Source organism: Phalangium opilio, unplaced genomic scaffold (genome assembly GCF_054372755.1).
Source record: "Phalangium opilio isolate 3A_F unplaced genomic scaffold, DU_Popi_V2 ptg000082l_1, whole genome shotgun sequence".
Taxonomy (NCBI): Eukaryota; Metazoa; Arthropoda; class Arachnida; order Opiliones; family Phalangiidae; genus Phalangium; species Phalangium opilio.
Genome location: NW_028324189.1, coordinates 13,255,858 through 13,282,395, shown reverse-complemented (window position 1 = coordinate 13,282,395; position 26,538 = coordinate 13,255,858). Strand labels below are relative to the sequence as shown.

The following is a 26,538-nucleotide window of genomic DNA, read 5'->3' as shown; positions in this document are numbered from 1 at the left end:
TGAAGGGTTTTTCGCCACTGTGAATGCGTTTATGCCTGTTTAAACCACTCCTTATCGCGTAGGCACGGTGACACTGATCGCACTTGAAGGGTTTTCCTTTGTTACCCTTTCTAACGTGACGTTGTAGACCCCTTTTATATTCAGAAGAATATTTGAACCGAGTTGAACGTTTTTTTATTTTTGGATTTCCCTAGAAAAAATGTATGAAAGAAATATAACAAGATGGCCCAAGGGCTGGGCCTTAATAGTAGCCACATCGTTATCTATATTTAATTAGCACATAAATAAAAAGAAAAGAAATATAAAGACAGAAGCATTCGATCCCACAAATAAATAAGGCCCTCCCTCATTCCCGACTCGCTCTTCCTGACAATTATTCATGGCTCAGTGGTAGCGTGTCTTACTGCTGTACCAGCGACCCGGGTTCGAATCCCGCGGGTGCGATGTGAAAATATTTTAATTAAAATAAAATTTCTAACCGAGCTCAGTTACCCCTATGGGTGGGTTGAGGTACTATAGAGTTCCTTTCAAGCTAAAATCTGACGATAACGAAGCGAAAAATCCGGCCACAACTACTACCACTACTACTACTACTACAGCTCGGGTCAAACTAAGAGCCTGGCTAAAAACGATATATATCATTTACAATTTAGTATCAACAGGGATAGATGTAATTTTAGAAGTAGGAATGGAGAACAAAGATGCAACGGTTTAGGCCTACCGTTGCAGACGGCAGTGGATGGAAGCCTCACATTTTAAAACCGCCGGTTTATGCTCAGTCCACTGCCGTCGCTTAACTACTCAACCCCAAACATCCTGATCTTTCCGGTTGCCACCCTTCCCCCTTTCGCGGATAGGAGTTAGCATCCACATGGAATTATATATAAAGAGAAATTTATCTTGTAGCATAGACATTCGCATTCACACACGGGTAGAATGTAGTCGTTGTAATTTTCCTGAACCTCATGGTTCAGTTTCTTCAGTTATGTTTAAAATTTACTTTAGTTTATATTAATAAAAATCAAAAAGTGTTTGATTTATCAATGTCTCCTAATTTAAGTTTAAGTATTTGAACGCCCTTGTCAACGGTACAAGAATCAACTTTTCCGTTGCAAAGTAATCTGGGCGCGCGTCAAAGTCCCAGACCCCCTTACCCCGGGACGGAAGGGTATGAAAGAACAGGCGGGTCATAGCAACAGACGTAGAAAGGAATTACGTATTTTTCACCGTCCCCGTCAGCAACGTCATCAAAATGTAGTTTAAAGCAAAGCGCGGGTCCAATGGATCCCCTACAAGTTGACTTTCCTCCTGAACACAGGGTTTAGCTTGGAGAAGGCTAGCGGGCGGGATTTATAAGTGCCCACAAATGCATCCTGCCTTCGCCAAGCCAAAACTGGAGTTCGTAAGGAAAGTCAACTTGGACCCGCGCTTCGCTTTAAGTCAGCCAATAAGATAATTTAAACTTTTCGTTACGTGTTGGAGGGAGGGGCTATTTACTGGGCTATGAGTCTGACTGAAGTAAATACAACCCGTTCTCCATTCCTACTTCTAAAATTCAATCTATCCCTGGTCTCAAAAATACAATAACATTCAAGCGCAGCTTATCCCTGATAAAATTTTGCCAGTATATCCCTGACCATATTAAGGTGTTTACGATCGAGAGCCCACTTCATCTTGCAGCCCATAATTAGCATTGCTCCAAGCATGCTTTGATTATCAAACGAAATCCCTGACTTTTTTAGGAAATTAATTTAAATCCCTGACTCCCCCCACCCCATTTCCAAATCCATGACTTTCCAGGTACCGTATGAACCCTGTTGACTTTACACCGAGAAGGCGGGTATAGTTGCTTAGGAATAGAACCTCTCACTCACCTGCAATTTCAGATCGAGCCGACGCGGTATTACCTTCGGAATACTTCGGAGCGACACTTTCAAATGTCTCCGAGTCGGATACCGAACTATTCTTTTCAACTTCAATTGGAACTAAGGGTAAATCGCTTTCCATAGAGACGGAGGTCAATTCTGAGGGTTCATTTGGGTGATATTCAACCTTTGGAACACACACTGGCACACTCAATGACTTCGTATCAACAAACTTCGGTTTCATAGTTTCATTTTCTCTATTATCAGTTTCATTCGCTTCTGTCAAGCTGATTTTGAATTGGATATCAGCAAGATCGGTTTCTAGGGCTCCTGCTACTAAATCTATTTCGATATTTGCGTCAAGAGAAAGATGATCCAAGTGTTTTTCGACTTCAACATTCAATTCCGGAACACGAGTTGTAATATCCTCTGTTGAGACACTTTGCGACTTAAGAAAAGAATTGTTAATATTGTTCCCAAGAGGTTCTCGTGGCGAATCGCTTTCCGTTATTGTGTCAGGAGACATTTCGACTTGGTTTTTGACCTCGAGGTTAGGCGAACTGTCACTGTCACTGCATTTCAGTCTAGCGACACTTACATTCGTAATTCGCGTTATAAGCCCCATTTTTTCAGCCTTTTCCAAGGTAATTGTAGTTTCGGTGTTTGCATTGCCAATCTCCGCAACATTTTGAGGCTCAGAAACAGCTGGACGTGATTCTTGAATAATATCTTCTTTATCCAGAATGCCTTGTACATTGACAGCTTCGGCATCTTCCAATGAGCCTAATTAAGAAAAAATATTAAAATGAATAAGTGTCTTATTAAATGAGAACTACGTATCAGCGGAGCCTCCGAGATGATCTAGGCCCGTGCGTGTCGATTTTTATGAGGGGAAATATCCAGTAACAGTTTCATAGAGGAAATATTTTCACACCCAATATGTGTACTAGATGGCGCTTTTATTACAGTTGCGAAGGGGGTCTTCCATAAATTGCCGTTGATATTTTAGGGGCCAATTAAAAAGATTTTATGAAAGAGAAAGGTTTCACCCTTAAATTAAAGGGTATGAGAAGCTTCGTTTAAAAACTTCTGATTTATATAACAAAAGATAGAATTAATTTCTGTGAATTCAAAAATATCAAGCTTTTAATTCTCCGATTTCTGCGGTTATTTGGCCGCAATATGCATTTGAAAATGCTTCATATGAAATTATTAGAAATCCACTTTTTATGAAAAGCTAAAACGTTTCCCCGTAGGCTGACGTCACAGATATATTTTTCACGTCAGATGGAGCCACTCTCTCCGCTATCAGACCCAGAGTTTAGAATGGCGAGAAGCTCGAGACACTTATAGGCTTCCCGCGCTTTTTTCCTCCTGACGTCATAGTGACGTCATCAAACGGGCCAACAAGCTCGACAAGACAAAATTATTGATATATCGAAACTGCAGTTTTTGTGATTTTTCAATGGATTTTAAAAATAGAAACTTTGGTCCAATTATATTAAAAACTTGATATTTTGAAAGTATTAACTTGAAAGTGTAACATAATACCACTTTCATCGTAAAATATGATATGAAATTGTAAATTCCCATACCCTTTAAACTAATTGTTTCAGGGGCTATTTATTTTTTATCGAATCTTTTGGTTAGATTAGACTTCTTTGGCATGATTTTTAAATAAAGGTCTTAAAACATTTTTCTACTATCCGCGACCTCGGCTTCACCGCTCAACGTCTATGCCTTGCCCAAATATTGCAGCAGTCGACGGGGTCACGAGGCTAAACTTATTTTTATTTTACGGTACTAAAAGCGCTACCAAGCGAGAAAACACGGCGAACTAAATTAGTTAAAACAATTTTCTCGCTTCGCGATAGGCACGGGCCTAGATCATCTCGGAGGCTCCGGTTGAAAAAGGTTGGGTGTGACGTCATAGGCGCGATTAGTAAGCCTGTCAAACAATATAGATTTCATACTACTTCACACTGACCATATCCCTAACCAACCAGCAATGGCTAACTTTAGGAGCTGTAAACTAGAAAGATAATTAACATCCGCAGGGTTCGTACAAAATTTTTGGAACGAAATTCCCTGACTTTTCCAAGTTTTCCCTGACCAACTTCCACAAATTTCCCTGACCATTTTCAATAATGTACATGGCGAACATACATGAAAACCAATCTAAATTCAATAGAGTCATTTTTGCACGAGTAAAGGCCCTTTCAGACGATCCAACTTTTTTTTTTTTTTTTTTTGAGGTTTCAATGCGAATTGGGCTCTTACGTCCGCGGCAAGGATGCGATTATTCAGGGTTCGGTATGTGTGTAAGCAGGGGAAGGAAATGAGGTTTACTTGGGAGGTGACGGACGGGGTGTGGCGATCAAGTCACCTCCGGCGGACACGGGGCAGTCGGCACCTATAGGGTAGGATCGCCGACATGTGTCTTATTCCCTCTTAATTTTGCCGCCCAGACGCTTGGCTTACAGGAGTGCGCCACACTCCCGGCCGATCCAACTTTTTGGCTCAACTCGATGGGTCATAAAATTGTATCAACTTGCCCAACTTTTGAACGGAAAAGTGAAATAAATCCTTCCTATCAAAGAGAGTATAGGGGAGGAGTGGAAGCTCCCCCGCTCCACAAGGCTAAATTACAATGTTGCCCCTAAATTATACTAGTGGTACGAGGGAGTTTCCGGCTCAGTCGCGCCACCTACGATACCGTTTAATGTCTCAAACGGAAATGCCTCGGTACTGCGCATTGAAGATGCGCGGTAGAAAAGAGCAACAAGATTTCCCCTCTTTCCACTCCTCCCCTATACTCTCTTTGTTCCTATTCCCTCGAATAAACCAGGGATAAGGGAGTCAGATGGATTGGAAATGATGATGGGCGACCTGCGGCACCGTATCTCTCCCAGTGTACCTCGCGCACGCCCCTTCCCTTCCGTAGGCGATTGCTAAGTGCTGCCGCGTAGCGCCATTTTATTTGTATGAGAACTAGCTTCTATTTTTGAGATAGAGGGAGCGTCCTTTACAATTTCGTCCGGCACGACCCTACCTAACCGCTGGGGATGATGGGAGGACTATGGTGCCGTAGGTGGGGGGTACAAAGGCAACGCTTAAGGTATGGGGGTTTCCACTCCATTACTCTCTCCTTCAAGAATAAACTTTTACCGCCAAATGGAACTTTTTAAGCGCCATCTACCTTGGCACTTACGAAATAACCCGCGAAAAAAATATTTTATTTTGATAATTCATTTGATTGGTTAAATGAAATGAAAAAGTTGAGCCAACTTTTTTGTTGTTCCAGCGTCTATTCACACGATCCAACTAGTTGATTGAACTCGAGTTGACCCATCAAGCCGAGTCAAAAAGTTGGATCGTCTGAAAGAGCGTTTATTGTTATAAAAAATAAGCCAACTTTATCTAAGTAAATCATAAATAACTGGTAAAATCTCAGACAACACATTTTCTGGTCACCCTACAGTTAGCCACACTTTAAAGCAAAGGGCGGCTCCGTTGATGCCCCTGAAAGATGCCTTTTCTGCTACACGTTGGCTAAGCTTAGCAAAGGCTAGTTAAACCAAAGGCAGGAACCAATGGGACCTAGTGCACTAGGTCTGATTGGTTCCTGCCTTTGGCAAGGTAAAATTCGTGTCCAGAAGATTAGCCAGCATGCTAGGGGTGATAATGGAGCCGCCTGTTACTTTAAATTTCCCTCCAATATATTTTTCCCTGACTTCTTACTTCCATTTTCAATTTCCCTGACTTTTCCCTGACCTTTTAGGCCCATAATCAACTTTCCTGACTTTTCCAAGTTTTTCACAATGAGATAGAATATATATATTAAACCTAGAGTCACAACGTGAAATCTCGAGATCGACGTTTCGCGATACACCTTTTGTCGAGCATGAATCTTTATCAAATACGGGTGGCGCCACCCTAAGAACTTTTTTATTACCGTCTGCTGCTATAATCTGCGTAACAAGCTGTCAAGATAGTTTTTTAAACGTGTTAAATAAAATACGCGAGTTAAATAATAAAAACTTTAGTCCTTTTTAATATAATAAATAGATGAAATAAAAATCATAACGATGTTTCTGATTGCAAATAAGCGAGTAAAAGTTGTAATTAGTTCCGCTAGAGGCTCACAGATGGCGCTGTCATGTTTTGATAAACGTGCTTGATAAAAGCAATGTGTTTCGCGGTAAGCCGATATGAATTGTAACTCTATCTATCTCATTGGTTTTCCAGGTCTTGTTGTACGAACCCTGAATTCCGTGAAGTTATCAAAATTAACGTACCATTACCAGATTTCTTGTGTTTATTGGCTTCCGTGTCAAGTAGACTTTGGGAAATGTCGTTGATTATCTCAGCAGCTGTACTTAGCAATCTATCCAAATAAAACATATTACAGTTTTCAATGTAAAGAAAATTCTAGAATCTAAACATCAACGAGAGATTGCCATGTTTAGTGTAATATTGCAGCAGTTTCGCCCAGAAACCGTTGCAGACGACAAAGGGACGGACATATTCCACGGGGAATATGTCCGCTCCTTCGTCGTCTACGACAACTCCTTCTTCTTCCTTGTCTCTCCTTCTCCCCCCTTTCTTTATGATTTTTACAATATATAAGCCCGTGAAAGACCCAGGCACTTGTCTTCACTTCAATTTTGTTCGGAACTTCGGAAGCCGTCGACGGGGAGAAGCTCTGGTCCCGCGTCTCGCGACTAGTTTTTGTACTCGCGCCGTCGTCCCTCGGCAAATTCTTGTCGAAAGTTCTTTCATTTTTGTATAATAAATTCTTCGATTAAAAACTACGTTTAACTTCAACATGAGCCGAAGGTATGAATAATTTCTTTTATTAAATCCAACGGGATGAAGTTGTTAAACTAGGCCTATCTTTAAATCCCCGTTTTTAAGACTTAACGTTGTCACGAGGTCCCCCTTTTGTTAAATCAGGGCTACCTGTAGCGGAATTCCCCTTTAACGACCGGCCGATTTAATTTCTCACTGGGGCATTCTGTTGCAAATGGTGCCGTGACCAGGATTCGAACCCCCGTGTGCCGTGACCAGGATTCGAACCCCCGTGTGCCGTGCCCGTCTTTTTGAACCTCGGTTATTGTTTTTTTTTCCCGTCCCGTCGCTTTTCTTTTCCGACGGGGTGGTCGGGCCCGATTCGCGAGCTTCGTTACAGGTTAGTTCTAGTTTGAGCGAGATAGCCGCCATTTTGGGTACCCTTCTTTCTAGAACATTCGAGGGCGTGCTTCCCAATTTTAATTTTAAATCGAATTGAATAATAGAATTTATTTATTGTATTATTTATTTAGATTAGAATTATTTATGGAATTAAATCTCGTGATAAACCAAATTATTTTTTGGATAGATAATAATTTTGAATTTAGTTATTTTTGAAAATTTAAATGAGTAATCCCGAATCGTGCCCGAAATTAAAATTTTATCGCGAAAGCCAGGATTCGGATATTTCTTCGGTTTCCTCCCGTGATTCGGAAACTTCGGAATACACACAGGTAACGCTAAGCCTATACATAAAAGACCTTATCGAGTTAGCGACGAAAAGAAGAAAATTATCGAACAAAATATCTACGATATGCTAAAGGATGGCATCATCAAACCATCAACGTCGCCATGGGCTTCACCAGTCGTAATCCTTGAACAAGATGACGGATCCGGAACAGGAAAAAAGAAATATCGCTTCTGCATCGACGTTCGAGAATTAAACGCTATCACCGCAAAGGATCCATATCCCATTCCTCGTATCGACGAAACCTTAAGTAAGTTGGGGAAACCCAAATACATCACAGCTTTGGACTTGAAATCAGGCTACTGGCAAGTCGAAATGGAACCAGGAAGCTCACCAAAGACCGCCTTCATCACTCACGCCGGGAAATACGAATTCAACGTTCTCCCTTTTGGACTTTGCAATGCGCCAAATACCTTCCAGCGTCTAATGGATTAAGTTTTCCGGGATGGAGAAAATTTCTCTATCGTCGTATACCTAGATGACATCTTGATCGCATCCGAAACTTGGAAGGAGCAGAAGAACGCTCTGGAATATGTCATGACCAAATTGAAGAACGCCGGCCTTACTCTTCAACTGAAGAAATGCCGATTCGCCCAGTCAGAAGCAGTAGTCCTGGGACACGTCATCAACGAAACCGGAATCTACATAGATCCGTCCAAAGTGGAAGCCATCAAGAACTTTCCCAGCCGAAGACGCTGAAACAACTTCAACGATTCCTTGGAATGGCCGGATGGCACCACCGATTAATACCACACTCCTCGAAGATAGCCACTCCTCTAAACCAGTTAAAGAAAAAAGGAGTCAAGTACGAATGGGGTCCCGCTCAAGAGGAAGCATTCCAGAAAATCAAGGAAGCCATCTGCAGTAATCCACCTCTAGCAGCATACAAGCCAGATGCACCAAGCATCCTATCTACGGACGCCTCAGATGCCGGCCTAGGAGCAATGCTATCACAGATCCAAGACGGGATTGAAGTTCCAAACGCCTACGCCAGTAGAAATCTAAGAAATGCCGAAGCAAATTACAGCACATCCGAGAAGGAATGTCTCGCGATATACTGGGCCATAGGACATTTCCGCCCATACCTGGAAAGCAGACCTTTCACCGTTGTAACCGACCATAAAGCACTACAATGGCTCTTTGGACTCAACGAAACGAATTCAAAACTCGTCAGATGGGCGATGTACCTCCAAACCTTCGACTTCAAAGTCCAACACAAGAAAGGAGTCGAAAATATTGTCGCAGACGCCCTTTCAAGAGCTCCTCTGGGACTGTTTGCCATGTCAGTCGCCTCCACCATGGAAGAAGAAAATCAAGAAGCAACATCCGAAAACTCTAATGTCCCATCGGATCATTCTCATCATGCGTACGTTCTTCCTCCATATCCACACGCGAACTTTCACATTTTCGACCGCGATGACATCATTACCGCCCAAGGAGAAGATCCCATTATCCGCAAAATCATCGAGCTATTACGACAAGACAATCCTCCGGAACACCCAGATTTCGAGATGGTCAACAACTTGATATACAGAAAAACGTCTGGAACACGTCCAGCAAGGATCTATCTACCAAAATCTCTCCGAAGGGAAACCATGAGACTTCTTCACGACCATCCTCTTTCCGCACACCGAGGACATTACAAGACAAGAGAGAAAGTCGGACATAGATATTGGTGGCCCGATCTGGACAAGGACGTCAGGCAATACGTCAGAGAATGCGTCCTATGCCAGCAATACAAGATAAGCAACCGGAAAACTCCCGGACTTATGATATCCACAGTTCCGACTGGACCATTCGACAAGATAGGAGTAGACATCATGGGACCATTTCCCGTCAGCAGAAGAAGATATAAATTTCTACTCGTATTCACAGACTACATGACCAAGTTCGTCGAGTTAATACCTCTGAAAAGAATAACTGCCGATGCCTGCGCACTAGCCCTAAAGAACTTCGTCTGCCGATACAGATCCTGAGCGATCGAGGAACCCAATTCGTGTCATCTCTTTGGCACGAAACCTGCAAATTATTCAACATTGGGCCCATCCACACTTCTCCATATCATCCTCAGTCGAACATCACAGAACGAGTAATCGGAGTAAATCGAGTTCTCGGAGAAACAATTTCAATCTACGTGGAGAACAATCGCCGAACGTGGGACGAAACTTTGAACGCTCTCGCCTTCGCGATAAATTCAGCTCCACATGAGACAACAAGAAGATCTCCATTCTACCTCAATATGGGAAGAGAGCCAAGACTCCCATGAGACATTGACATCAATATGCCCTTGGAAGAATTTGAAGATAGATCCGAGACCTTGAAGATCCTAAAGGACCAATGGAAATTGACAAAGAACTTCTCGAAATTGGCTCAAGCCAAACAGAAAAAATACTACTCTTTAAGAAGAGAAGATATCGAATTTGACGTCGGAACGATAGTCTGGAAATAAACTCATCCTCTATCTAACGCCAATCTCGGTCGAATGGGAAAACTCTGCCCAAAATGGACTGGACCATTCAAGATCGTAGAAAAAAGAAGCCCTCTTGTTTACATCCTCGAAGATATGATCTCTGGACAGAAAACAGGTCCCATCAACATGTCTCAACTCAAACTCTATCTGACGTCAAAAGTTCCACTGGAAGAAAATGAAGACTCAGAAACTCCGAGAGAAGAAATAGTCGAGCCAGTTGAAGTCATCCCTGAGGAAAATACCCAGGAAGATGAAACTACTCGACCAAAAGAAATCACCTCTCCGCCAAGACCAAGAGCTCAGACTCCAGAAGGAATACCACCTCAAGATGTACCAGAAGACAGACCTCAGCCTTCCTCCGAGTCTTTCGAGGAAGTAGAAGAAATAATCGGCCCATTCCTATTTTGTTGACAGAGTACCGAAAAAGAAAACTCAAGAACCAGAAACACATCAACCGGAAGAAATCCAGCCGGAAGTGGAATCACAGGAAAACATTGTCAATCAAGGAGAGACCCATCCAGTAACCGAGCCATTGCCTCAAGGACCTCTACCTCCTCCAGCGACAACTCAAGTAATTCCCCCTTCAACTCCTACAGCCGAAAGACCAAAAAGAAATCACCCTACAACAACGACAACAGAAGGAATCGGACCCAGAAGAAAGACTCTTCAAAAACTAAGTACGTCTACTGATGAAGATAGAATATCCGAACCGGAACCGGAAAAACGAGGTCATCCGACTACCTCTTCCGCCGCTCCTGGACCTAAAAGACTACCGGTTAGAAAATTATCAAGTAGCAACCTCTCCAGTGACGAACCTGAGGTCCCCGATCTCCGAAAGAGAAGTCACCCAACGACCACCTCTTCTTCCATAGGACGAAAGAAGAAACAATTAAGAAAATTATCAAGTAGTACCACTACTAAAGAACCTGTAATTACTCCTAGTCCACCTATCCAAGGAAGAGAAAGACGTCCACAAGCTCAATTTCGAGACCAATTAAGTTCATCCTCAGACGAAATAGACAGAGTCGCCGATAGAGAAAAAAGAAGAAAACGAGCCAGAGCTCCGACAACAGGAAGTTCTTCGACAAGACCAAAGAAAAAGGCTCCGAAAGTTCATTCACTATCCACGAGTCCGGAAGGAGAACCACAGCCCCGAGAAACAAGTCCTGAACCGCTCATCTCATTGACCCCCAAACGCTTAGTTCCCGTAGACGAACTATCTTAATCCCCAAGTAGCGGAGAAGTTCATTCTCCTATACCGTCTTCTACTCAGGAACAATTTCCGACCAATTATGAGAAACCCTTCAAGAAAGGCTGGGTTCGCGAGTTATGCTACCGCCACACTGTCCAGCCCGGCAAAGTAGATATGGACGTATACTACTATCCACCAGGGCCAAAGAGCAGCATGCTACGCTCTCGGAACGAGATATCCCAATATTTACGAGAAAGGGGAATCGTCGATTTAGAACCAGAAGACTTTAACTTCAAACGAGTACCTATAGCAAAACCTCCTTGGGAAAGAGTCCGGTTGGCTCACCCACGACGTACAGTATTAACGGCCGTCTAATATCGCGAAATCCTTAAGGCGCGTTTTCAATCAAGATTTTTTTGAACAAAAATTAAGCCGAAGCAAAAAATCTTGGTGTTTTCAAACAAGCTTCAAATTCAGTTTTTCGTCTTTTCAGGCTTTAAACCTTCGAGAAGCAGATATCTAAATGAGTTTGATATTTGCTTCTCATTTTCTTTAAGCTTTTGCCGCTCAAACAGTTTTGGCGCGTTTTGCTAGGGTTTAGGACTTTTTTTGAAAAGAAAATGACGTCTACACACATGAAAACACGCCCACTTGTAATTTTTTATTCATTTGAAGCTTGTTTGAAAACGATACGAGTTTCAGCTTTTCCGTTTTAATTTTTTTGAAGATTTTTTATCTTCGAAAGCCCGTCAAAAGTTCTCAAAAAAGCCACAGCGAAAAGCTTGGAAAAAGTTGATTGAAAACGGGCCTTTACGCATTAACTTCATCCCTTTGGGAGCTTGTTTCTTATTTATTTATGTTCACGTTATCTAATGATGATATTATTTTAAGAGCTAGTCAGAAAAAACCCCTTTACTGGGCCACGGGACCTCGGTATAAAAGAGGAAGGATGGAAACTATGGCGCCGGAAGAATTCTTACTGGACCCTGAAATAGTCTCATTACCAGCTGCAACCAATTTTCTCCAGGATAACTCAAATACCCAGAGGGTTGAAAACCCCACGCATCATCCTCAGGACATCATAATCTTGCACCCGGATCCTGATGATCAACCAGATAATGACGCCAGAGCCGCCCCAGCAGAAGTTCCTGACAATGATTCAGGGGAGATCCCAATTGAGATCCTGATAGCTAACACAATCGCAGCGGAAAACGTCCCCCGGGAACTTCCTGCCGCCACAGCCATCGCCACTGAAGAAATCCCCTTGGAGCTTCCCGCCGACATCGCTACCGCCGAAGGAGAAATCCCATTGGAACTCCCAGCCGAAGAAGCCGCAGCCATTGTTCCGGTCCCCCCCATTATTCGACCTCGACCCACCATCTCCCAATTAGAAATAAACTTTTTAGATTACGGACAAATACCTATTCCCCAGGAAAAATTATGTGAACTAGATGATTACTCCAAACTCTTCCTCCAGGACCAACCATATCAAAGAGCCCCGCCAAGAAATAGGGAAATGTTCCCCGTAACTTGGGACAATATCTCCCAAAGCGACCTGGTACGACTATATCCAGTAACTCCCCAAGGATTTCCCATCATTACGCGCCCCCCTCTCAATTACAAATGTGCCGCGTGTCAGGCTGAGGGCATGCACCGTTCCTCGTTGTGCCCGCGTAAGTTTATTCAAAAAGACCGACGAAACGGCGTATATAATACCAGAATCGCTTTTTGAAAAAAAAAAGAATTTTTGTTCTACCGAGCGAAAAAAATAGGCTCCTCCTTCCCTTTTCTTCCTTTCAAATTTTCTATCCTGTTTTCTTCTTTTTCGAGGGGGCGTTTGCAGCGGTTTCGCCCAGAAACTGTTGCAGACGACAAAGGGACGGACATATTCCACGGGGAATATGTCCGCTCCTTCGTCGTCTACGACAACTCCTTCTTCTTCCTTGTCTCTCCTTCTCCCCCCTTTCTTTATGATTTTTACAATATATAAGCCCGTGAAAGACCCAGGCACTTGTCTTCACTTCAATTTTGTTCGGAACTTCGGAAGCCGTCGACGGGGAGAAGCTCTGGTCCCGCGTCTCGCGACTAGTTTTTGTACTCGCGCCGTCGTCCCTCGGCAAATTCTTGTCGAAAGTTCTTTCATTTTTGTATAATAAATTCTTCGATTAAAAACTACGTTTAACTTCAACATGAGCCGAAGGTATGAATAATTTCTTTTATAAATCCAACGGGATGAAGTTGTTAAACTAGGCCTATCTTTAAATCCCCGTTTTTAAGACTTAACGTTGTCACGAGGTCCCCCTTTTGTTAAATCAGGGCTACCTGTAGCGGAATTCCCCTTTAACGACCGGCCAATTTAATTTCTCACTGGGGCATTCTGTTGCAATATTAATGGTCTACGGATGCTTTTAGCGACATCTGTTTTGCCACTATATATCTTGAATATCTCCAGGGATAGATTTAATTTTAGAAGTAGGAATGGAGAACAGAGTAACCTGGGCGCGCGTCAAGGTCCTGGACCCCCTTCCACGTTACAGAGGGGACAGAGGTAAAAAGGAATTACATATTTTTCGCCGTCCCCTTCAACAGCGTCATCAAAACGTAGTTGCTAATAAGATAATTTAAAATTTTCGTTACGTGTTGGAGGGACGGGCTCGGACTGAAGTAAATACAAACCGTTCTCCATTCCTACTTCTAAAATTAAATCTATCCCTGATATCTCCTTAGTTGCCCAAGTCACCCTTTCAATTAAATACCTTTGAATTTTCTCTTTCGGTTGTTGCTGCATCACAATTGAAACCGTTAATTCCTGGCCATTTATTCCCGATTCATTTTCAACGGGTTCAGTTTTTACATTAGCTAATTGATGTGTTCCACTTTTCTCCTATATTTTAAACGTAATTAAAGGGAATGCGAATTTACAATTTCATATCATATTTTAGCACGAAAATGGTATTATGTTACACTTTCAAAATATCAAGCTTTTAATATAATTGAAGCAAAGTTTCTATTTTTAAAATCCATTGAAAAATCACGAATTTAACTCAGTTTCGATATATCAATAATTTTGTCTTGTCGAGCTTGTTTTTGACCGTTTGATGACGTCACTATGACGTCAGGGGGAAAAAGCTCGGGAATCCTATAGGCGTCTCGAGCTTCTCGCTAGCCTAAACTCTGGGTCTGATAGCGTAGAGAGTGGCGCCATCTGACGTGAAAAATATATCTGTGACGTCAGCCTACGGGACACGTTTTGACCATTCATAAAACAAGGATTTCAAATAATTTCATATGAAGCATTTTCAAATGCGTATTGCCAAATAAGCAGAAATGGGAGAATTAAAAGCTTGATATTTTTGAATTCACAGAAATTAATTCTATCTTTTGTTATATAAATCAGAGGTTTTTAAAACGAAGCTTCGCAATTCCATACCATAAGATCTTTGATTCTCCTTTCCAGGTCGTTAATGACGCAATTGAGTCTTTCAATTTCGTGTAATTGCTTATTTATCGTCAAAGTTGTTTTCTCTTTTTCTTTTTCCATGTTTGAAATTAAAACATTACACTAAACAAAAAAAGACATACATTACAATTACAACACTTAATATTCTCGGGACTTTCATTGGCTGAATGGTATTTTAAACAGAAGAAGGGGGATCTGCAACAAAGGTTCTTGTTGGGTTAATAAAGAGGGATGCGTTACCAATACCCTTAGATTAGAGACAATTCTGGTAGGTATTGTCACCAATCTTAAGTTGTGAAACCAAAATAAACCTCTCCGAGTCGAGACGGAATTAAGAGGGTTTTCTTAAATAATTAAATAAATATAATTGATATTAATTATTTTAATCGACATTAATTTAGCTTAATTATAGTTAAATCGTTCTAAGAAACTTTCATCCTAAAATAATTTTGAACATAGCTATTGTTGACGTTTGAATTCAAGCGTATGTCTCTTTAACAATATTTGGAAATTCAGGGTATATAAGGCGATTGCTTCACTATAAATGATAGCCCTGCCATTGGGAGGCTAGACGTTTCTGTTAATCATAACGAAATTGCTTTCTGCGAACACATTTTCTCCGATTTGCCAGATTCGAACGCGGTGACAGATACAGACAGACACGTCCAGTGTAATACCTCTCCGTGACGTCATCGTCACTCGGAGAGGTAATTATTCATTTGTTCTAAAAAGGATCATGGGGAGAGGATGCGAAATGTGAGAGAAATGGGCGCGCCAACTGTGGAACGGCTCAGGTTGGGTGGGACACCAAAAAATGGGGGAGGAATAGTCGGATTCAATTGTAATATGTCAAAAAGTGCTACAGACCACTACCAACGAGATATACAAGGCCCATGCGGGCGCCAATTTTTTAATATTTTTTTCCGGACCTTTTAAATCGCCACGATTCTCCGCTAGAGGCGCGTTTAAGTCTAAATAAATTATGTAAACCTCACGTGACCAGCTGCCTGCTCTAATTTTCGAACCTCGAATGAAGGAGCGCGCGGAGGGATTTCATGTAAATTAGGCCTTAGAGACCAAGAAGCGCCATCTATCAACCACACAAGTCAAATATATATGGGTGAGGGACCCCGCTTCGAAATGAGCGTGCATGGGCCTTGTCTATTATGTAAGGACCTTACATAATAGACTTATGGCCTTGTATATCTCGTTGGTAGTGTACAGACGAACCAATTGCCATTGAGTCCGACTATTCCTCCCCCATTTTTGGCGTCCCACCCAACCTTAGACGTTCCACAGTTAGCACGACTATTTCTCTCGGATTTCGCATCCTCCCCCATCATCCTTGGTTCTACTTTAAAGGAAAGCGCGGCTCCGTTGATGCCCCTTATAGATGGCTTTTCTGCTACACAGTGGCTAAGCTTGCTGAAGGCTAGTTAAGCCAAAGGCAGGAACCAATGGGAACGAGTGCATTAGGTCTGATTGGTTCCTGCCTTTGGCAAGGTAAAATTCGTGTCCGGAAGATAAGCCAGAATGCTAGGGGTGATCATGGAGCGGCGCTTTCTTTTAAGGGACGCAAGATTCAACTTTGACAACTCCTGTACCGCTGTACATTTAAAATGGGATATGAACTACTAAAAACAGTTCCCCCTATGCTTTGAAAAATACCTTAGCTTCCAGTTTCCTGATTCGATAATTCTTGGCTTTTACTTCATTGATAAGATCATCTTTGCTTAAGTGATCATAGTTACAATCTTCCTCGTAATCCATTTCCTAAAAAAACGAAGTTTCCGCAACTTTCTATTGAAGACTATATGAAGACTAATGGCACCCCATGTTATTTGTCCATAGACCATAATACAGTCAAAGTTGGGAAACTGCCATTAGTCTATTCCAATAATTTCGGAAATACCTCTTTAATCGCCATCCTTTGAAGATTTACTAAACTCGTTTTGGAACTTTGTAAAGGGAGTTTGTCAAATTCTAAATCATTCCTAAAGTAAAATATTTTTTCAAAAACGAACAAATAACAATTAAGAAAGGTTTCCCAATACATTGTAGCTTTCGCTTTCAAAGCTAAGAGAAATATGGCAAGGCTTAACTAGTTCAAAATGTTGTTACACGAGGGGTCCGACATTCCCAAAAAAATCCTAAGGGATTTCGATATTTCTTCTTTCATTTCGCGATTCCGCCAAAGATTTTGTGATTTCTTCTTTTATTTCGCCAAGATTTCATAATTTCTTCTTTCATTTCGTGATTGCGCCAAAGATTTTGTGATTTCGCCAAAGATTTCGTGATTTCTTCTTTCATTTCGCCAAAGATTTCGTGATTTCTTCTTTCATTTCGCCAAAGATTTCGTGATTTCTTCTTTGATTTCGCCAAAGATTTCGTGATTTCTTCTTTGATTTCGCAATTGCGCCAAAAATTTCCGCATTTCTTCTGTGATTTCGCGATTGCGCCAAAAATTTCGGGATTTCTTCTTTGATTTCGCGATTTCGAGAATGATTTCGTGATTTCCATTTTTATTTCGATATTTCGCGATTTCGAGAATGATTTCATGATTTCCATTTTGATTTCGAGATTTCTTTGATTTCGCCAAAAATTTCGGGATTTCTTCTCTGATTTTGCAATTGCGCCAAAAATTTCCGCATTTCTTCTGTGATTTCGCGATTGCGCCAAAAATTTCGGGATTTCTTCTTTGATTTCGCGATTTCGAGAATGATTTCGTGATTTCTATTTTGATTTCGCGATTTCGAGAATGATTTCGTGATTTCTTCTTTGATTTCGCGATTTCGAGAATGATTTCGTGATTTCTATTTTGATTTCGCGATTTCGAGAAAGATTTGTGATTTCTATTTTGATTTCGCGATTTCGAGAATGATTTCGTGATATCTATTTTGATTTCGAGATTTCTTTGATTTCGCGATTTCGAGAATGATTTCGTGATTTCCATTTTGATTTCGAGATTTCTTTGATTTCGCCAAAAATTTCGGAATTTCTTCTTTGATTTCGCAATTGCACCAAAAATTTCCGCATTTCTTCTTTGATTTCTCAATTTCGAGAATGATTTCGTGATTTCGCGATTGCGCCAAAAATTTCCGGATTTCTTCTTTGATTTCTCAATTTCGAGAATGATTTCGTGATTTCGCGATTGCGCCAAAAATTTCGGCATTTCTTCTGTGACTTCGCGATTGCGCCAAAAATTTCGGCATTTCTTCTGTGATTTCGCGATTGCGCCAAAAATTTCGGGATTTTTAATTTGATTTCGTGATTGCGCCCAAAATTTCGGTATTTCCTCTTTGTAATAGTAATTTTTTCAAAGGTTTCGTGATTTTGTTTAAAATATTTCGCGATTTTGCGAGAAGCGTACGGGATTTCGTGTAAATGTCGGACCCCTCGTTGTCATAACTAATAGTGCAATTTTGTTCCTGACTAGGGAATTCCTCAAGCCCATTTTACAAATACAACTACACCGAGCTTCTTATCAATTATTTACTCTGCTAGTATTTTTAATTTTTGAAATAGCAAGAAAGACCTATTTCTTTTCAAGCTAGCCTTATTAAAATCCAAGTTGCATTTTATTCATAACTTACCAGCTTAAACGTTTGACTATAACACTACAGTCTTTCGCAAAATCCATCGTACTTAGTACAGTTTCCCTGTTAAGATAACATTTATTTATAAGTTGGGAAAGGTCTGAAAGCCCGTATGTCCTATCAGGGTTACCACGAAATTATCAGAACGAAATTCCCTGAGTTTTCCAGGTTTTCCCTGAACTTTTTATAGTGGAAGTGTATATTTTTACAGCACGTTTTAAGTGCTTATAATTAAATAAACTCTCTACATTAAGTTCTCCAATGTATTTGTTGCACCAAAATGATTAAGAAACATTTTAACTATAAATAACAGAGATTTTTTAGAGAACATTTACTTTATAAAAACAATTCTAGACATTTTTAAGGATTGCTCTAGAGTTTTCAGCGTTAAGGGAGGATGAGGAGAAACTTTCATTACTCTTTCAATAAAGACTTATCCCTAGAAATTTTACCCACTAAAATCAAATTCCCTGACATGCTGAAATTTTTAAAATTCCCTGACTTTTCCCTGACTTGCTGAAATTTTTAAAATTCCCTGACTTTTCCCTGACTTGCTGAAATTTTTAAAATTCCCTGACTTTTCCCTGACTTGCTGAAATTTTTAAAATTCCCTGACTTTTCCCTGACTTGCTGAAATTTTTAAAATTCCCTGACTTTTCCCTGACTTGCTGAAATTTTTAAAATTCCCTGACTTTTCCCTGACTTGCTGAAATTTTTAAAATTCCCTTTCTTTTCCCTGACTTGCTGAAATTTTTAAAATTCCCTGACTTGCTGAAATTTTTAAAATTCCCTGACTTTTCCCTGACTTGCTGAAATTTTTAAAATTCCCTGACTTTTCCATGACTTGCTGAAATTTTTAAAATTCCCTGACTTTTCCATGACTTGCTGAAATTTTTAAAATTCCCTGACTTTTCCCTGACTTGCTGAAATTTTTAAAATTCCCTGACTTTTCCCTGACTTGCTGAAATTTTTAAAATTCCCTGACTTTTCGGCCCTCTTTTTTAATTCTCTGACTTTTCCAGGTTTTCCCTGACCCGTGGCAACCCTGTCCAAGTTTTCCCTGACCCGTGGCAACCCTGTCCAAGTTTTCCCTGACCCGTGGCAACCCTGTCCAAGTTTTCCCTGACTCGTGGCAACCCTGTCCAAGTTTTCCCTGACTCGTGGCAACCCTGTCCAAGTTTTCCCTGACCCGTGGCAACCCTGTCCAAGTTTTCCCTGATCCGTGGCAACCCTGTCCAAGTTTTCCCTGATCCGTGGCAACCCTGTCCAAGTTTTCCCTGACCCGTGGCAACCCTGTCCAAGTTTTCCCTGACCCGTGGCAGCCCTGCCTATTTCCGCGCTCACCTCATTGCAGTGAGCCCGAGCCCAGATTGAGCGTAGCTCTTCAAAATAATGAATGAGTTCTAGAGCCCGAGCCGAGCCTGAAAGTTTATGAAAAACATTTCTGAGGTTGAGCCCGGGCTCATAATACGTCACAAAGTGAGCCTGGAGCAGAGCCCAGGTTTAACAATAATATTAACCGTACGAGAGCTTGCCCTGAGCATTGTTACAAATTTTATGCCTTTCTTGAGCTCGACCGAGGTGAACTCAAAATTACGAGAGCTCACTGTTTTAAGGCTACGCTCAGCGCCCCATTTACTATTTAGTGCAAACAGAAACTATTGTAACCAGAAGTAAGATATGGGACTAGAAATATCGAGGATTCCAAATTCTTCACTTGGCGAAAGTGAATATTCTTGATAACACACCAACGGTTGGCCCTCTGGTAGCGGTTTCTGAGTTTTCCCTCCAAAACGTGAAACTCTCGCGGCGGTAGACGGCCGAACTAGATTCAAGCACCCGCGTCCGTGTTCCGCGGCTTTAGGTTGAGGGGAAGGGGGTAGGAATTTTTTTGGAACTCGACCAATTTTTTTTCTCAGTCTAGTGTAGGCGCGATGGAAGCGGTGGCATAAAATCCTCAAATTTGTTCACTAGTGCCAGGATCTACTACCAATGCTAGAGCTCTCTACTTCTAGTCTCATCTTACTTCTGTTGTAACTCATTGATAGATGAAGTTTTGCTAATCCAAAAGTAGGGCGTGTCACTTGGATAGTAAATAAATATCCTAGTTTTGAATTTATTGCTTAAAAATAGCTATAAAATTCAATTTATTTCAATATCTCCACTGATGGGAAGATAAATTCTCCGCAAATATGAAAGATTGCTAAATTGACAGAGCCGAGCTCGAGGTGAGCCAGCGTTGGCAAAAACCCGGAAAAAACTAGTTTTTGCCGGGACACGTGGAAAAAACCGGTAAAAACCGGCAAAAAATAAATTCATGGTTACAAAGTGGTAAACTAGCGAGTTTTAATTGCATTTTCGTGATGTTTGTTAATGTTATGTTAGAAAAATAACAATAGTATTTTTAATTTTTAAATTTGAGGTGGTTATTACTCTATTAAATTTTTAGTATTCAAATTTGCCGGGTTTTCGCGAATATTTAACGAATAATAAGTCAAATACTTCACATAGCAACTGGAAAAAACCTTAAAAAGTGGAAAAAACCGCGGAAAAAATGGTTTTTGCCACCGGTTTTAACCTGGTTTAAACCGCGCGGTAAAAACCGCGGAAAAATTAGTTTGCCACCCGGTTTTTACCAGGTAAAAACCGCGGTTTTTTCCACCCCTGGCAAAAACTTGCCAACCCTGGCCCGTGAAAGATACTACAGCGAGGTTAAACTCGAGCAGAGTCCGTCAAAATTATGTGAAAGAGCCCAAGGTGAGCTCATTTATAAAAACTGAGATTGAGCTCTTAAGGCTAATTTACATGGTTTCTAAAATTCTGCTTGTGCGTGAACTTTTTGCTAGTGACAGAGCTCGAGATTTTTTTATTTACGTTTTTACATGCTCAAGCGCAAGCTTCAAGCATTTTGATTTACATGCATTTAAAAATATATTTTAAGATATAACTTGAAATTGTTCAGATTTTCGTTAAGCCTAAAGTTTCAAACTTTTCTTAAGCCTAATTTTTCAAACTTTTCTTAAGCCTAATTTTTCAAACTTTTCTTAAGCCTAATTTTTCAAACTTTTCTTAAGCCTAATTTTTCAAACTTTTCTTAAGACTAATTTTATAAATAATATGTGTTTGGAGTTTGGACTAATTATTCAAATATATGTTTGATATTGTTATCACGATATCAAAGACCAACTTTTTTGATAGAAAAAATACCTGTACGTTTCGATTTAAAATTAAAATTAGCGTATTCCAAAATAAGGTGGTTCATCCTTACCATTTGCCTCAATATAAAACATAGCGTTAATTCGGTATGTTTGTCATTTCAAAAAAGTCAGGTATACACTGTATAACTAATATCCAGTTAAAATTTTGTCAAAATGATTAAAAACGGATATTTCATTGATGGCGGTAGCTTTTTTTGGCGCTTGCTAGAAAAAAACCAAGTTCGTTTTGGTTGCGGATTGAGCTTGTAAAAAACCAAACCAAGGAACAAGCGAAGCTACAAGCAGTCATGTAAATGGCCGAGCTTGAGCTTGTGCAGAAAAGGTTTAAAATATTTCAAGCAAAATCCTGTTTTTACGAGCTACAATCGTGCATGTAAATGAGCCTTTAGGAAAAATTGATTGAAATTTAAGCCTGTGGAGAGTTCTTCGTGAATTTTTATTAAGTAACGCGAGCTGAGCTGAGCCCAAGCGATAGTGGACAGGTATGACCACCATTGGATGATCCAATTTGCATCATTCCTATTTAATTCCTTCGATAGTGGGAATTTATTTTAGTAGGATTGTAGTAAAATTACTAAATTAGTAGTGTTTTTCCTAGACTGAAAAGCTAAACCGATGACGGAGAGGCATAATTCAAATATTGAGTAACCACGGTTTTGTATAGTTTTACTGTTTAAATAATTTTTGATTATTAACCATTCCGCAATATTATTAGCGAATAGTGCTATATTCATGGCAAGGTTCCGTGTTGAGAGAACGAAATTCCCTATACCGAGGGCAAATCTTACATGCAGTACAGGGTTCATACAACTTTTGGAAAACAAATTTCCCTGAGATTTCCAGGTTTTTCCCATATACTTCCCGTATATGGAGTGTCCTATGGAGCAAATGTTAACGAAGGAGGGGGGAGAATAGGACTATTACATAATCAAAGGACATCCCCGTATCTCTAATATAACCAGAGTTATGAGCTTCCAAAGTAAGTCGCTATATACAAAATTTGTGGGTGGAGTCAAAATATAAGCAGACGAAGTTTCTCAATAAAGTATGCTAGGATGGTACCAGAGCAGGGTCGGAAATAAGAAAAATTTGTTATAGGACATGTGTCCAGTGACCCCCTGTTTGACTGGAAAATTTATAGGACATTGCCCACAGGAGTGTGCAAAAATAGTGCCGCTCTTCCATAGTCAAGCTATCAAAACTTCGGAAAATTTATTGGTCAACCCCCCCTTAGTTTTGAAAAAAATTATAGGACATTTTAAAATTTTATGGGACAATGTCCAGTGTCCTGTGCTTATTTCCGGCCCTGTACCAGAGGCTAAAACAATGATCCGACGTTCTTAGTACATAAATCCGTTTTTGATTTTATAATTTATCCATTTCAATTTTTTTTTTGTAAATATTCTATTTGATCTCTTTTTGTAAATATATTTTATCATAAGAAAATAATATATAGCTCCCTATAAGTATGAAACGTAGTACATTTTCATACTACAGCATTTGCTCCCAAATTTGGCGCGCTTACGCTTTTACGCCCCGTGGGAGAAGTTTCGGTACTACGAGTAAAAGGGGGGGGGGGAACCTCCGCCGCCACCTAAGGTGTCCTCGAAAGGCACGATGGGCCGGGGAAATATCGCCGCGCCCGTAGAGATACAAGATACTCCTTATCTCGTACCAGTGTAGGAGCTAGCCTCGTTCGTCAAAATCTCGCGCCATCTATTAATTTATTATGATAATTTTGACATGTAATTAATCAGTTATAATTATCATAATAATGTCTAGATCTTTACCTATTTAATTACAATATAAAATTTGAAAAATTTCTAAACAAATATTTCATCTTTTTAACGCCAAAAACTCTTAATAGGTGGCATTAGAAACTTTTTACAAATTTCAATGGAAGAAAATGCTGTTTACATGGCTTAAATGGAGAGTTTCATACTTATAGGGAGCTATATATTATTTTCTTATGATTTTATTAATGCTACTTTTATGCATTGCTTTAATTTATTTTTTACACAGCTCCACTTTTAATTGTTTTCATTTAATTGTCTACTACTTAGTTCAGGGGCCTGACATGAAATATTATAAACAAGCTTCTCACCCCCATAGCTTGAATCTAACCTAACTTCACCTGGTCTAATATCATTTGAACGTAAGGACATTATCAGGGGGAAACTCGTAATTCTCCTAGGTAACTCTTGTACAGTAGTAGGCCCTTGTAATTGTCCCTGGTTCCGTTTTCCATGTTCATTCTGTACTGGCCTCGCAAGTAGGCCACTGTAGACGCCTAGTTCAAAGGCTACCCCATTTTGTTTTAACCGTTTATTCACGAAAGGCTAAGTATGCGCCTTTTCACAGCAGAAAGACAGAAAAATAGCAATATTTTGGAAAGGCGGCAATTTATGAGGCTAATCATAACGAAAACAGGGGCACATTGACCTACAATTAGTCAGCACAATGTAGCAATTCATACTATTTTCTCCATCATACGTTTTGCTTTTTCCCTGTAGGGGGAATACTACTACTCTACTATACAATTTCCCACTATCGAAAACGAGCTCTAAAATAGGAATGAGCCCCACCATTTTACAAAAGTATATAACATACGTAACATGTTGATAATAATAAAATTATAGCCATAAATAAAGATTTAGCGTTACCAAGGGTGTTTCCGGACATATTTCAGAATAGCTCGTGGTAGTCGTTCACTTTTCTTTCTATGTTTATTATATGTAAAATTGGATGAAACAAATTATGGTGCTGCCACCTTTTCCAAAATATTCTCCTATTAATTAGCTGCCACATTTCCAAAATATTTCTCTATTAATTAGCTGCCACCTTTTCCAAAATATTCTCCTAATTATTAGCTGCCACCTTTTCCAAAATATTCTCCTATTTATTAGCTGCCACCTTTTCCAAAATATTCTCCTATTAGCTGCCACCTTTTCCAAAATATTCTCCTATTAATTAGCTGCCACCTTTTCCAAAATATTCTATTAGCTGCCACCTTTTCCAAAATATTCTCCTAATTATTAGCTGCCACCTTTTCCAAAATATTCTCCTATTTATTAGCTGCCACCTTTTCCAAAATATTCTCCTATTTATTAGCTGCCACCTTTTCCAAAATATTCTCCTATTAGCTGCCACCTTTTCCAAAATATTCTCCTATTAATTAGCTGCCACATTTCCAAAATATTTTTCTATTAATTAGCTGCCACCTTTTCCAAAATATTCTCCTAATTATTAGCTGCCACCTTTTCCAAAATATTCTCCTATTTATTAGCTGCCACCTTTTCCAAAATATTCTCCTATTTATTAGCTGCCACCTTTTCCAAAATATTCTCCTATTAATTAGCTGCCACATTTCCAAAATATTTTTCTATTAATTAGCTGCCACCTTTTCCAAAATATTCTCCTACTAAGCTGCCACCTTTTCCAAAATATTCTCCTATTTATTAGCTGCCACCTTTTCCAAAATATTCTCCTATTTATTAGCTGCCACCTTTTCCAAAATATTCTCCTATTAATTAGCTGCCACATTTCCAAAATATTTTTCTATTAATTAGCTGCCACCTTTTCCAAAATATTCTCCTACTAAGCTGCCACCTTTTCCAAAATATTCTCCTATTTATTAGCTGCCACCTTTTCCAAAATATTCCCCTATTTATTAGCTGCCACCTTTTCCAAAATATTCTCCTATTAATTAGCTGCCACCTTTTCCAAAATATTTATATATTAGGTTTGGTTAGGTTTAGTTTTGTTATGCTAGGTTTAGTTTGGTTAGGTTTGGTTATTTTCGTCTGCAGAGATCTTAATTCGTGACTCGTGTATGGTCCTTTTTCCACTTATAATAGGGACTTGGCAATTCGGGCTTAACTCCGCCCCCAGCGCCATTATGGTATGTTTTTTTAACAGAATGAAAGCTATATAAGCCCCTCCTCCTGGTATGTTTTTTAGCACTACTGGAAGGTAGCCTGACGTTGCGTGACGTAGTACTGCCAAGTCCCTATTGCTTTTTTAGCCAATGACATGGATCCCTAAGCCTTTGCGCACGCCAAAGAATTAAACGCTTGTGCCATAATTTTTCTCATCCAATATTGCATATCATAAACATAAAAACGAAAGAGATCTGCTACCAGAAGCTATTCTGTAAAATTGCCGTGTTTCCCCTCAGTTTAATCAAAAGTCCATTACTTTATTCGCTATGTGCAACGGTTTAGGCCTACCGTTGCAGACGACCCATTGCAGACGACAGTGGACGGAAGCCTCACATTTTAAAACCGCCGGTTTATGCTCAGTCCACTGCCGTCGCTTAACTACCTCAACCCCATACATCCTGATCTTTCCGGTTGCCACCCTTCCCCCTTTCGCGGATAGGAGTTAGCATCCACATGGAATTATATATAAAGAGAAATTTATCTTGTAGCATATACATTCGCATTCACACCCGGGTGGAATGTAGTCGTTCTTATTTCCCTGAACCTCATGGTTCAGTTTCTTTAGTTATGTTCAATTATTTAGTTTAAGTTTATGTGAATAAAATCAAAAGTTCTGATTAACCGCTTGTTATGCTTTCTAAGTTAAGTTAACGGATTTGAAACCCTGTACACGGAACATTTTACATATGTAATAAAGTAATGGACTTTTGGGTTAATATACATATCTTACCAGTCAGGGGTTATATGAACGTTTTTCTTTTGCTTGAGAAGGAACTGTTCCCCTAACAAAGCTTGCCCTTTTAATGGTTTAAATTGTTTCTAGAAACATAACAATAACAAATATTAATTATCTACACAATATAATAAATGAAACAAAATTATAAAGCCAAAATACTAATAAAATTTACAAATTTTTCTTGATTTCAGTGCAAAACATTTTTGTTTTTTCCAAATCCGTCGGTTACTCTTAAAGCAGACGACGTAATGGTAGTTATGGACGGTACGGTCCGGTGAAGCTACCCAGAAAACTATACCCATATACCGTTGCCTACGTTAATCAAGGCCTGTGCGCGGCGCCGATTTTTATTTTTCGTTTGGCAATTTAATAGCGTTTTTCTTTGTGGAGATCTGAGCCCTCCCGGAGCCGCTCCGCGTCTTTAAAATATCTGTTTCGATTTGATCTCGGCGTGTAGCGTTCAAAAATCAAAGTTTGGAAGCTCACGCTACAAGCGTATGTTTAGAGCGACCACGAAAATG

At 40.0% G+C, this 26,538-nt stretch overlaps 2 protein-coding genes across 10 annotated transcripts in view; one reads left to right on the top strand and one right to left on the bottom strand.

Moving 5' to 3' along the window:
- Positions 1-26,342, bottom strand: LOC149651842 (uncharacterized). 5 transcript variants are annotated; one of them, XM_089848924.1, is made up of 11 exons: positions 26,190-26,342; positions 26,012-26,100; positions 19,467-19,543; positions 18,120-18,185; positions 16,439-16,520; positions 16,195-16,299; positions 14,497-14,628; positions 13,823-13,950; positions 6,164-6,252; positions 1,875-2,648; positions 1-190 (listed from the first exon to the last, which is right to left on the bottom strand). In XM_089848924.1, the coding sequence occupies exons 3-11, from the start codon at positions 19,469-19,471 to the stop codon at positions 141-143; spliced, it is 1,431 nt and encodes a 476-aa protein (XP_089705050.1). In that variant the 5' UTR covers positions 19,472-19,543; positions 26,012-26,100; positions 26,190-26,342; the 3' UTR covers positions 1-140. The 5 variants fall into 5 exon arrangements, with proteins under 5 accessions (XP_089705050.1, XP_089705052.1, XP_089705053.1 ...); XM_089848926.1 differs by having other exon boundaries at positions 6,170-6,252; XM_089848927.1 differs by lacking the exon at positions 19,467-19,543.
- LOC149651840 (uncharacterized) overlaps positions 6,323-26,538 on the top strand; it is a 38,624-nt gene continuing 18,408 nt past the window's right edge. For 4 of the 5 annotated variants that reach the window (XM_089848933.1, XM_089848934.1, XM_089848932.1 and 1 more), the window contains exon 1: positions 11,889-13,266. In XM_089848933.1, coding sequence (XP_089705059.1) covers positions 11,923-12,798 — 876 coding nt within the window. In that variant the 5' untranslated portion in view covers positions 11,889-11,922 and the 3' untranslated portion in view covers positions 12,799-13,266. Of the gene's footprint in view, positions 6,705-11,888; positions 13,267-26,538 lie in introns of those variants that run through there. The other variant, XM_089848935.1, reaches the window with a different exon arrangement.